Consider the following 13,525-nt stretch of genomic DNA (forward strand, 5'->3'; position numbering starts at 1 on the left):
GAACTCCCTCCTAACATCCAGCCTATACTTCCCCTGGCACAGCTTGAGACTGTGTCCCCTTGTTCTGTTGCTGCTTGCCTGGGAGAAGAGGCCACCCCCCACCTGGCTACAGCCTCCCTTCAGGTAGTTGTAGACAGCAATAAGCTCTGCCCTGAGCCTCCTCTTCTGCAGGCTAAACAACCCCTGGTCTCCTCTGTCTAGTATGCTCCTGCGCTCTGCATAGATCCCATCCTGCTCCTTAGTCTGATCTGGGGTTAGGGAAGAGGATTCCAGGGCATGTTGCTCTTTGTTCTCCCAGTATATATTTAAATCTGACATTTTGCCTTGCTTAGTGGAACCATACATTCCAAACTCCCCTTGACAGAAGGAGGAGAGGGATCTATATCCTTTGCATTTCCTCTTCTGTGATGAAGCATTGCTACCGACCTGGCATCGGAACAGCTTCTTAATCTGCTGTATGGAAAAGTGCCTTGAAGTGCAGGCATAGAGATTGCAGGCAATGGGCCAGGAAAGCCATGGCATGCCAGGGGAATAATGCATTCATTCTTCAGAATGTGACAAAAAGAGTCTTCTGCATCCCCTGTTGGGCTGCTGGAAGAGAGGATGCTTGTAAATAAAGCTGGCAGGAGCGAAAGGTCGTTGGGTAGGCAGGCAGAAGCCAGGTTGTGTATGCACCTGATGCCTGGTGGAGGATACATCACAAAGGTAAAGGACAAAGGCACTGGGGGAAAAAATGCCCCAGAAATGAAAATACCATATATGTGTAAAGTGTGAACCTGAGCCAGCATGTAAAAACAGTGGAAAGCTGGGAGCCCCTGGATCATCAACCTCCTTCAGCAGCTGTGCTGCTCAAAACTTAATAGACTTTAATTAGGACAGAGCGGGTCCATCTTGTGAGGTTTTAGTTTGGATCAGGAATGCCCTTCTGATGCAAATTGACTGCTGGTGTGGATTTACATAATGGGAATTTACATCGGGGAACCTGCAGGGAAACTCAGACTTATTCAAAGATGTGATTGGAGCAGACAGTGGATAAGGGGGGAAGAATGAAGGTGCTTAAGGCTACCTTTGCAGGATCATGCGGTTTCTTTTAAGAGTGGAGAGTGTCTTAAACACTGCATCGTTTTCAAACAAGTTCTCCCATCTGTTTCTTTGTTCTGAGTGATGGCTGTTGGATGCAGTACACAAAATCAGAGAAGAGTGCAATGCTTTGGTTTGGAAGGGACTTTAAAGATCATCTAATACCTTCTGTCAACAGGGACATTTTTATCTAGATCAGGTCCTTCAGAGCCCCATACAGCCTGACCTGGAATCTTTCCAGGGATGGGGCATCTACTGGTCAGGCCACACCTTGAGTGCTGTGTCCAGTTGTGGGCTCCTCAATTCAAGAGAGATGTTGAGGTGCTGGAAGGTGTCCAGAGAAGGGCAGCAAGGCTGGGGAGGGTCCTGGAGCAGAGCCCTGTGAGGAGAGGCTGAGGGAGCTGGGGGTGTGCAGCCTGCAGCAGAGGAGGCTCAGGGCAGAGCTCATTGCTGTCTGCAGCTGCCTGTAGGGAGGCTGTAGCCAGGTGGGGTTGGGCTCTTCTGCCAGGCACCCAGCAACAGAACAAGGGGACACAGTCTCAAGTTGTGGTGAGGGAGGTCTAGGCTGGATGTTGTTAGGAAGTTGTTGTCAGAGAGAGTGATTGGCATTGGAATGGGCTGCCCAGGGAGGTGGTGGAGTCACTGTGACTGGAGGTGTTGAAGCCAAGCCTGGCTGAGGCACTTAGTGCCATGGTCTGGTTGCTTGTGTAGGGCTGGGTGCTAGGTTGGACTGGATGATCTTGGAGGTCTCTTCCAACCTGCTTGATTCTATGATTCTATGACTCTATGAATGTCTCCAAAGGAGACTTCACAGCCTCCTTTGCCAGCCTGTTCCAGGCCTCTGTCACCCTCACAGTGAATAAGCTTTACCTTGTGTTCACTGGAACTCCTGTGCTCCAGCTTACACTTATTGCCCCTTGTCCTGATGGTGATCAGAGCCTGGCTCTGCCCTCCTGAGAGTCACCCTTCACGTATTTATAAACAGGGATGAAGACACCCCTCAGTCTCCTCCATACTATGGAGCCCCAGCTCCCTCAGCCTTGCCTCATTAGGGTGATGTTCCACTCCCTTCAGCATATTTGTGGCTCTGTGCTGGACTCTTTCATCATAAGATGAACCAGGTTGGAAGAGACCTCCAAGCTCATCCAGTCCAACCTATCACCCAGCCCTATCCAGTCAACCAGACCATGGCACTAAGTGCCTCATCCAGGCTTTGCTTGAACACCTCCAGGAAGGTAAATGCATACAAGAGCATGGGAAGTTTTGAACTGAGGTTATTTCCCTGTTTGATAATTGCTGTTCATGTTAAAAATGGCTTAAGGCAGCCAGTGCTCTGAAGAACAGATGTGCCAAGAGGAGGTGAGTCTTGACTCCAGAATATCATGTGGGGGTTGTTGTTAATATTTCTCTCTTTGTGAAGATGTCTCTGTAGAATATGGCACTGCTTTGGCAGAACAGCAAACATCAGCTGGTGGATGTATTAATAGAATCACAGAATCATAGAATCAAGCAGGTTGGAAGAGACCTCCAAGCTCATCCAGCCCAACCTAGCACCCAGCCCTGGCCAATCAACCAGACCATGGCACTAAGTGCCTCAGACAGGCTTGGCTTCAACACCTCCAGGGACAGCAACTCCACCACCTCCCTGGGCAGCCTATTCCAATGCAAATCACTCTCTCTGCCAATAACTTCCTCCTAACATCCAGCCTAGACCTCTCCTGGCACAACTTGAGACTGTGTCCCTTTCTTCTGTTGCTGCTTGCCTGGGAGAAGAGCCCAACCCCACCTGGCTACAGCCTCCCTTCAGGTAGCTGTAGACTGTAGAAAGTGATTTCCTAAGATCTTGTTGTAAGTGATGTCCTTTTACTAACAAGTTATTTTGCTACAAGAAAGATTCCAATCTTCTCTGCTCTCTTGGCTGTGAGGATTTATAGTTAGTGCAAGGTGCCAGCGTGCTTGAGCAATAATGAGGTTTATTCACCATGAGAATAAAGCATCTGCCTCTCAGAGGTAGGAGGGCAGAATTAACTCAGAAATAAACTGGAAGAAGAAAAAGCAGAAGAAACTCTGATGAGGATGTAGGTCACTAGGTCAAGTCAGAGAGGAATATCAATGAGGATCCCAGAGAATAATTATTAATCAAGGAGAGGCAGTGACCATTGCAGTGGTGATCAGTAATTTCAGACACTGCACTTAGGGATTTGTTGAGCTTTGAAATTCTTAAAGAGGAAAAGAATTAATGTGTCTACTCATGTATTTGAAGCTGGGACTGTGTCTGAACCCCAGCCAGAATTTGGGATGGGTCCTTAACTTTGGGTTACTCATTTGCACTCAGGAAAGTTGGCCTAACAATATGTGAGGAAAAGAGTTTGGATCTATATGGAGCAAAGCTGGAGGTGGGGAGAGTCAGAGTGGAGGTGAGGAGGAAGTTGTTGGTGATGAGAGTGGTGAGAGGCTGGAATGGGTTGCCCAGGGAGGTGGTTGAGGCCCCATGGCTGGAGGTGTTTGAGGCCAGGCTGGCTGAGGCTGTGTGCAACCTGGTTAAGGGTAGGGTGTCCCTGCCCATGGCCCCTTTAAATATTGAAAGGCTCAAAAGTTTCTTCCTTATATCTACCTTAACCTTTTAGTCCACCACCCCTTGACCTATCCAAGCTATCACCCTGCTAAAAGGTTGTCCTCATCTTTCTTACAGGCTCCTTTAAGTACTGAAAGGCCCTAAAGTTTCTTCCTTATATCTACCTTAACCTTTTAGTCCATCACCCCTTGACGTATCCAAGATACCACCCTGCTAAAATATTGTCCCCATCTTTCTTACAGGCCCCTTTAAGTATTGAAAGGCCACCACAAAGTCTCCCCAGAACCTTCTCTTCTCCATGCTGAATAATTGCAGCTTCCAATCTATCCTCATAGCAGAGGTTTTTCCAGCTCTCAGATAATTTCTGTGGCCCCCTCTGGACCTGCTCCTCAGGTCAGTGTCTCTTCTATGCTGAGGACCTCAGAGCTGAGCAGAACCCTGCAGGTGGGGTCTCACCAGAGCAGAAAAGAGGGGCAGAATACCCTCCCTCATCCTGTTGGCTGTGATGCTTTGGATGTAGCCCAGAATATGGTTAACTTGCACTGACTTCTGGTGAAAGGCAGCCCAAGCTTCAGGGACTGCTGGTGTTCTTTAGTTACCCTCTTGATTTGGACAATGATGGGACCACAGCTGCCATTTTTACTGTGCAAGAAAGGCAGAGTGATGTGCAAAAACTGCCTGGCCCTGTATTGATTGACTAGAGCTAGGGGCATAATTACTGAAGAGCTTCTACTTAACTGAGATAAAACAGTGACACCAGCTGCAGAAACACAACCTAGTTGAAACCCTCATTAGGTAGATGATGTGTGGGTGCCTGAAGAGTTTCTCAGATAAGGATTGTTCTTTGTGCAAAACTGTGAGAGAATATTCAGGAGAGGTCCTGTAGCAGTTTGCCACTGGCCTAATTTAGCTGAGCAACTCATGCCTAAAAGTCATAGCTATCTGTGTAGTCAAGGGAGAATGGCTGCAATTTGATCAGCAATTTATATCTTGTGTGGGCTGATTTGTCCTCAGGAGATGCCTGCCTCTTGCCACAGTCTCCAGGAGCAGGCTAGGCTGCTAATTTATGTGCCTTGCTTGATCACCTGAATTAGAAGGAGAAATCTGAGGCGTTACTTCTGTGTTTTTTGGTGCATCACAACTTTAATTTGAAGCTAGAGTCTCTGAAGTTTCAGAGAAACCTTTGCTAACAAGGTTTTTTTCTATAAGGTCCTGCTTTGTGTTTTTAGATGTACTACAGGACCATAGCATCCTGGAATGGTGGAAGGGACTTTAAAGATCATCTAGTTCCACCCCTCTACACCCTCCCCTCCGCTCTGGGTGAGGGCACTTTCCACTAGGTCACACTGCTCAAGGCTTTGTCCAACCTAGCCTTGAACACATCCAGGGAGGGGGCATCCACAACCTCTTTGGGCAACCCTAACTGTAAAGAATTACTTTCTAGTGTCCAGTCTAAATCTGCCCTCCTCAAGCTTCATTTCACTCCCTCCTCTCTCATGACAAGCCCTTGTCAAAACTCCCTCCCCAGTTTTCTTGTAGGCTGCTATAAGGTCTCCTCAGAGCCCTCTCCAGGCTGAGCAGCATCAAGGCTCACAGCCAGTGCACATGAAGGGAGTACTTCAGCCCTCTGATTTTCTTCATGGCTCTCCTCTGGATTTACTTCTATGAAGGAATGCTTGTGTAGTTTTCTAAGCAGTCCTACCTGCAGTGTTAGCAGAGGAGCACCATCATGGAGATTTCTATGTGTGTTTAGTATTTAGATTACATTTTTACTGCCTTTTAGTTCAAATGTTGTAGCAAGGTAAGAATTAGAAGAAGTGTGCTAGCACTGAAAGAGAAAATACATCACCTGTCATCAGGGAGAAGCTGAGCTATGTGTGTGCATAGAATCATGGAATCAACCAGGTTGGAAGAGACCTCCAAGCTCATCCTGCCCAACCTAGCACCCAGCCCTGGCCAGTCAACCAGACCATGGCACTAAGTGCCTCATCCAGTCCTCCAGACTGTAGCCAATGTCTTGTAACTATTCAAGCCCTCAGAGAATTCGGAGTGTTAGTCTTGCTAGTTCCTTTCCCCTGGCTCTCATACGATGTGCTCCATCCTTAGAAGCAGGAGAGTTTTGCTGCTTTACTCATGTTGCCAGTCTGATGTCCTTTGATAGTTGGTCATGTGTGTGTTTGACTGCCAAAGGTTTGTCTGAGCACCAAACATTAATAGATGAGAGGTGAGCAACTGATGTCAGTTACCTGGCCCTGAGCAAGGCCTCTGACACTGTCTGCAAGCTGGTGCCACATGGGTTTGGTGGGTGGAGCACAAGATGGATACAGAACTGGCTTAGTGGCCACAACCAAAGAGTGGCTGTCAATGGCTCCAGGGCCAAGTGAAGGCCAATGACAAGTGGAGTCCCTCAGGGATCAGTCCTGGGACCACTCTTGTTCAACATCTTCGTGGGTGCCATGGACAGAGGCACTGAGTGCAGCCTCAGCAAGTTTGCTGCCCACACCAAGCTGTGTGGTGCAGCAGCCAGGCTGGAGGGCAGGGATCCATCCAGAGGGAGCTGGTCAGGCTGCAGAGGTGGGCACAAGCCAAGCTCAGGAGGTTCTAGAAGAGCAAGGGCAAGGTCCTGCAGCTGGGTGGAGGCAATGCCAAGCAGAAATGCAGGCTGGGCAGTGAGTGTCTGGAGAGCAGCCCTGAGGAGAGGGACTTGGGGGTGCTGCTGGAGGAGAAGCTCAACAGGAGCCAGCAGTGTGCACTTGCAGCCCAGAAAGCCAAGCAGAGCCTGGGCTGCAGCAGCAGAAGTGTGGCCAGCAGGGCCAGGGAGGTGATTCTCCCCCTCTGCTGTGCTCTGCTGAGACCCCACCTGGAGTCCTGCATCCAGCTCTGGAGCCCCTGGGACAAGAGGGCTGTGGAGATGCTGGAGAGTGTCCAGAGCAGGGCCAGGAGGATGCTGAGAGGGCTGCAGCAGCTCTGCTGTGAGCACAGACTGAAAGAGTTGGGGCTGTGCAGGCTGGAGCAGAGGAGGCTCCCAGGTGACCTTCTTGTGGCCTTCCAGGATCTGAAGTGGGCTCCAAAAAAGCTGGGGAGGGACTTTTGAGGCTGTGAGGGAGTGGCAGGAGTGGGGGGAATGGAGCAAAGCTGGAGGTGGGGAGGTTCAGGCTGGAAGTGAGGAGGAAGTTGTTGGTGATGAGAGTGGTGAGAGGCTGGACTGGGTTGCCCAGGGAGGTGGTTGAGGCCCCATGGCTGGAGGTGTTTGAGGCCAGGCTGGCTGAGGCTGTGTGCAGCCTGCTCTAGGGTAGGGTGTCCCTGCCCATGGTTGTAACTAGATGATCCTCATGGTCCCTGTGCTAGTTTGAAGGTAGCTAGAATGTTTTGGTGAGAAGAATTAGCTTATAGGCTGTGACAAGAAAACGATGGTGAAGTCTACTTCACTCATAGGCTTGCACTCATAGAGGAACAAGAATACAAACATATATAGGGGAGTCACTGTCTATCTCTTGGGGCTGCATGAACTTCTCTCTCTAATCTGCCTAACTAATCCATCTGCTTCCTAACCCCCCTGGCCAACCCTCCACACTACCTTGAGTGTAAAGTCTGGGGTAAGGTGGAGGGGTGGGAAGAAGGTGGAAGGGTGGTTGGGAGCCACTCCTGAGCACTCAGGTTTCTGGCAGGGCTGCTGTGTTTCTGTATTACCTTCTAACTTGTCTGTTTCTGCATATATTGCAACTATCTGCTTGTCTCTTGTGCTAAGCTGTAAATACAAAGCTTCATTCAATTTCCAGATCTGCTGAGTCTAGTCTGGGTGATTTTCCTAAGTTTAGGGGAGGCTGGTAACACCCAAACCATCACAGTCCCTTCCAACCCTGTCTGATTCTATGATTCTATGAGTATCTGGATGAATAAACTGTTAAACCGAAGCATATTTCTTCCTGGATAGCATAGAACTGAATCCATTCTTGCTGCCACCTTTTCAGGCTGCATGTGCCTGAAAGCAGAGAGATAAGTAACTGTTTGCCATTAATACTAATTACTGTGTTTTGACAGCTTGCAAATCAACTGAAGTAAAGAGGCTGCTGTACAAATAGCACAGTGGCCTTTGAAAGAACTTCTTTTTCTTCGTATTTTCAAGTGTGCATGAGATTTCTTCTTCTTTGGGCCTCTGAGCCCTTGCAGGGTTTGTCCTCCCCTTCTGCTCTGCCCTGGTGAGACCTCACCTTGAATACTGTGCTCAGTGTTGAGCTCCTCAGTTGAAGTGGGACAGGGATCTGCTGGAGAGGGTCCAGCGGAGGGCTACGAGGATGATTAGGGGAGTGGAGGGCATGGCTGATGAGGAGAGGCTGAGGGACCTGGGGCTGCTTAGTCTGGAAAAGAGAAGACTGAGAGGGGATTTGATAAGTATCTGAAGGCTGACAGGAGTGGGGGGACAGGTTCTGCTCACTGCTCCCTGGGACAGGACACGGAGCAATGGGTGTAAGCTGCAGCAAAAGAGGTTCTGCCTCAACACAAGGGGGAGCTTCTTTACTGTAAGGGTCCCAGAGCCCTGGCACAGGCTGCCCAGAGAGGTTGTGGAATCTCCTTCCCTGGAGCCTTTCAAGGCCTGTCTGGATGTGTTCCTCTGTGATCTGTGCTAGATTATATTGTCCTGCTGTGGCAGGGGGGTTGGACTTGATGATCTCCTTGGGTCCCTTTCAACCCCTAACATCCTGTGAGCCTGTGCTATGTTAACATTCAGAGGCATAAATACAGCTTTGAGTTGTGTTCTGATGCAGAATCGATTTCTCAGTATAGTTATGTAGAGGCACAGAATGCTTTAGGTTGGAAAGGACCTTTGGAGGTTATCTAGCTCAACCCTGATGCAGTCAGCAGGGACATCTTCAACCAGGTCAAGTTGCTCTGACCCCCAATGATCTGATATGGAGCTTTTTTAGCAATGGGGCTTCTACCACCTCTTTGGACAACCTCTGCCAGTGTCTTACCATGCACATAGGAAACAATGTCATAGAATCATAGAATCAACCAGGTTGGAATCGACCTCCAAGCTCATCCAGTCCAACCTAGCACCCAGCCCTGGCCAATCAACTAGAGCATGGCACTAAGTGCTTCATCCAGGCTTTTTTTTAACACCTCCAGGGATGTCTTCCTCAGATATAATCTAAATCTCCCCTCTTTTAGTCTAGAATTGTACTCCCTTGTTCTGTGGTAACAGGCCCTGTTAAGAGGTCTGTCCCCATCTCTCCAATAGGCCTCCTTTAAGTACTGAAAGGCCACAGAATGTCTCCATGGAGCCTTGAGGCCTGGAGCACAGCCCTGTGAGGAGAGGCTGAGCAGCCTGCAGAAGAGGAGGCTCAGGGCAGAGCTCATTGCTGTCTGCAGCTCCCTGAAGGGAGGCTGTAGCCAGGTGGAGTTGGTCTCTTCTGCCAGGCAAGCAGCAACAGAAGAAGGAGACACAGTCTCAAGCTGTGCTGAGGGAGGTCTAGGCTGGATGTTAGGAGGATTGGCAGAGAGAGTGGTTGGCATTGGAATGGGCTGCCCAGGGAGGTGGTGGAGTCTCTGTGGCTGGAGGTGTTGAAGCCAAGCCTGGCTGGGGCACTTAGTGCCATGGTCTGGTTGCTTGGCCAGGGCTGGGTGCTAGGTTGGCCTGGCTGATCTTGGAGATCTCTTCCAACCTGCTTGATTCTATGATTCTGCAGGCTGAGCAACCAGCTCTTGCAGCCTGAAATAACCTTGGGAAGCATTCATCTTTCATGTGCTGGCTATAGATGTGGCTTCCTCTGTGGACTGTATCAATTAATTCATGTGCCAACAGATGAGCTTTTACTGAGCAGATGCAGACTGAACTTTATGTCCTTTATCCAACATTCAGGTATGGGCTGTTTTTGGGGAGCAGAGAAGTTGTTTTGGAGCCAGAAGGGAGTCTACTCCACTCAAGTGGGTTTCGCAGGAGGGTATACTCCAAATCCTACCTACAAAGAAGTCTGTTCAGGTAAGACTTTCTCTTTGTTTTTTAGGGGTTGTGAGTAGAATCCTGTCAGATTATGAGTCAGAATGAAAAGTGGCTGCAGCAGTTAAAGAGATTTGGTATATGTATTTCTGATACTGGCCTTTCACCTTCAACTGGGGTGAAATCTGTGGTATGCTCATCCCACTGTTACCCCCAAATAATGAATGAGCTAATACATGCACAAGTATTCTGAGGAGAAAGAAGAAAGAAACTCTTTCCTCAGGGAATGGATTCTGTACCAAGTGATGCAAATGTGTTCCTTAGACAAAGCATGGCTCTTGATTTTGCTTGTCTGTACACGAGCACGCACACGAATCAGAACACATTCTTTCTTTAGCTTGCCACATAACCAAGAGGTTGTATGGGGAAGTCTAAACTTCTCATTTGCATCACTATCAATAATGTGTTGCATTTTTACACAGCTCAATGCACAGAGTTTTATCATTTCCACACCAAACCCTTGCACTGACTTTCCACTGCGCTCTGACGCTAATCCTTCCACAGTACAGTTTCTTCCTGTGATTTGAAACGTAGAACCACTGGCAGCCAACTGACTAATGGTGCTGTTAAAGCAAATTCTTTCTTCTCTGCACTGACTGATGGAGAACAGCTTGGAGGTTTTCTTTTGGTTTATGTTCTCCTTAACACTTTTTATGCCAAACGCTGAAGTTGCTGCACTGTTCTCACTGACAATCTGTCACATCAGCTTCATTGAACCAGCAGAAGTTCAGTGGCACCAACAGACAATGGACACTTCATTATCTGTTCAGGAGTGAAAGAGGGTCACAGAACATTATAGCAGGCTGTCCTGAGAGGTTGTGGAATCTCTTTCTCTATAGACTTTCAAAACCTGCGTGGGTGTGATCCTGGGCGACTATGTTTTAGCAGGGGATTTGGATTAGATGATCTCCAGAGAATCATAGAATCACAGAATCAGCCAGGTGGGAGGAGACCTCCAAGGTCATCCAGTCCAACCTAGCACCCAGCCCTGGCCAGTCAACCAGACCATGGCACTGAGTGCCTCATCCAGGCTTTGCTTCAACATCTCCAGGGATGGCGACTCCACCACCTCCCTGGGCAGCCCATTCCAATGCCAATCACTCTCTCTGACAACAACTTCCTCCTAACATCCAGCCTAGACCTCCCCTGCCACAACTTCACACTCTGTCCCCTTCTTCTCTTGCTGCTTGCCTGCCAGAAGAGCCCAACCCCACCTGGCTACAGCCTCCCTTCAGGGAGCTGCAGGCAGCAATGAGCTCTACCCTGAGCCTCCTCTGCTGCAGGCTGCACACCCCCAGCTCCCTCAGCCTCTCCTCACAGGGCTGTGCTCCAGGCCCCTCTCCAGCTGTGTTGCCCTTCTCTGGACACCTTCCAGCACCTCAACATCTCTCTTGAATTACGTAGCCCAGAACTGGACACAGCACTCAAAGTGTGGCCTGAGCACTGCTGAGTACAGGGGCAGAATAACCTCCCTTGCTCTACTGGGCCACACTGCTCCTGTGCCAGCCCAGGATGCCATTGGCTCTGCTGCCCACCTGGGCACACTTTAGGCTCATCTTCAGCTACTATCTACCAACACCCACAGGTCCCTTTCTTCCTGGCTGCTCTCCAGCCTGGCTGTCTCCAGCCTGTAGCACTGCTTGGAGTTGTGACCAATGTGTACATTATAGCCTGGTTTTATAGCTCAAAAGAGCTTTCTGTTTGACTGAGATGCTTTGAGAGGACTTTGTAGCTACTTACTTACTGTGTTGTATTTTGTTAATAGACAACAAATCTATATAATACTAATTCAACTCTAAAAATTGTGGAATAAATTAATGCAAAAAAGCCTTTGAAGGCTGTTTTCTGATAGATTTCCATTAGATTTGTGGTGCCAAGGTAGAACTGAGGTTATTTCTATAGCCTTCTTTTTTAGATACACTTGCCCTATGGATGCTTATCTGCTTCCAGATGCTGGACACTTGAATTTTACTTCAGAGATGTCCAGATGCATAAGCACATATTTGTGTGAACATAAATGGGATATTGAGGTGCTGGAAGGTGTCCAGAGAAGGGCAACAAAGCTGGTGAAAGCCCTGGAACACAAACCCTATGAGGAGAGGCTGAGGGAGCTGGGGGTGTGCAGCCTGCAGCAGAGGAGGCTCAGGGCAGAGCTCATTGCTGTCTACAACTACCTGAAGGGAGGCTGTAGCCAGGTGGGGTTGGCCTCTTCTGCCAGGCAAGCAGCAAGAGAAGAAGGGGACAGAGTGTCAAGTTGTAGCAGGGGAGGTCTAGGCTGGATGTTAGGAGGAAGTTCCTGGCAGAGAGAGTGATTGGCATTGGAATGGGCTGCCCAGGGAGGTGGTGGAGTCACTGTGCCTGGACGTGTTCAAGAAGAGACTGGATGAGGCACTTGGTGCCATGGTCTGGTTGACTGGATAGGGCTGGGTGCTAGGTTGGACTGGATGATCTTGAAGGTCTCTTCCAACCTGGCTGATTCTATGATTCTATGCTTCTATGTATTTGCTACCTGTTTCTCTTCCTAGTTGTGCAGCTGAGCTGAGTTGGAGGTTTTACTGATTTCTGCATTCTATTTTTTCCCTACTTATTTTCTTCTAGCTCTTGTTAATTCTGATTTTTTTTGGCACTTTCTTTCATTTTTGAACACACTTTTTAGAAGTTTCTTTCAAGAGAAAGCTCTCACAAGCTCCCCCAAGCTATTGCCATCTGGTTGCTTGTAGCAGCCATATTTTTCATTGGGAAGAAGAGTTCTTATGAGACAGTAGACTTCAGTTATGCACCATGTGACTGCTTCTTTTAGTCATTTCTTCTGGCAGGATCATATCTAGGGTAAACACAGAGGAGTCCTGTCCTCCAAATCCAGCTCCAGAAGGGACAGGAGAACTGTCTAAACAGTATCCATTTGGCAAGTCTTTGAGCTTTGCTTTCAGCCCAAGCAGTCCTGAGAATCTGTGCAAGTAAGTTATTTTAGTCCAACACCTTTCTGACACTCTACTCTTCAGAAGAAAAAACACCCCAACAGTTTCTGGGTGAAACACTTAACCCTTCTTCCAAAAGTGGGGATTGGTCTCCTCTCCCAGGCAAGCAGCAATAGAACAAGGGGACAGAGTGTCAAGTTGTGGCAGGGGAGGTCTAGGCTGGATGTTGTTAGGAAGTTGTTGTCAGAGAGAGTGATTGGCATTGGAATGAGCTGCCCAGGGAGGTGGTGGAGTCTCTGTCCCTGGAGGTGTTGAAGCCAAGCCTGGCTGGGGCACTTAGTGCCATGGTCTGGTTGCTTGGCCAGGGCTGGGTGCTAGGTTGGACTGGCTGAGCTTGGAGGTCTCTTCAACCTGCTTGATTCTATGATTCTATGATTCTAAGTTGTGGCAGGGGAGGTCTAGGCTGGATGTTAGGAGGAAGTTGTTGGCAGAGAGAGTGATTGGCATTGGAATGGGCTGCCCAGGGAGGTGTGGAGTTGCCATCCCTGGAGGTGTTGAAGCCAAGCCTGGCTGAGGCACCTAGTGCCATGGTCTGGTTGATTGGCCAGGGCTGGGTGCTAGGTTGGCCTGGATGAGCTTGGAGGTCTCTTCAACCTGGTTGATCCTTTGATTGTGTGAATGTTGCTGTGTTCAGATGTGGGAAAGGTCATTTGAAGATTCTCCTCTCAGCTGATGTGGCATTGCCTTGCAAAACTGACGATTAAGAGCTAATTGAGTAACTTTGACGCTCATGAATGCAGTGCTGGAAATGAGTTTTACATTTTGTGGTGACAACCATCCAGATGAAAATCTAAAAAAGGCATTCAGGAGCACATGAAGGACTTTGAGCTATTTTTGGTGCCTTAGCCTAATGCATAAATGCACCACATTTTTTTTTTGGCCAGCATTAGACAA

General features: G+C 48.7%; 1 protein-coding gene across 6 annotated transcripts in view; it reads left to right on the forward strand.

Moving 5' to 3' along the window:
- The window catches only part of MSRA (methionine sulfoxide reductase A), a 471,584-nt gene that overhangs the window by 118,029 nt on the left and 340,030 nt on the right, over nucleotides 1-13,525 (forward strand). For all 6 annotated transcript variants that reach the window (XM_064146682.1, XM_064146681.1, XM_064146683.1 and 3 more), the window contains one exon: nucleotides 9,516-9,635. In XM_064146682.1, coding sequence (XP_064002752.1) covers nucleotides 9,516-9,635 — 120 coding nt within the window. The remainder of the gene's footprint in view (nucleotides 1-9,515; nucleotides 9,636-13,525) is intronic.

The sequence above is a fragment of the Pogoniulus pusillus genome, chromosome 7 (genome assembly GCF_015220805.1).
Source record: "Pogoniulus pusillus isolate bPogPus1 chromosome 7, bPogPus1.pri, whole genome shotgun sequence".
Taxonomy (NCBI): domain Eukaryota; kingdom Metazoa; phylum Chordata; class Aves; order Piciformes; family Lybiidae; genus Pogoniulus; species Pogoniulus pusillus.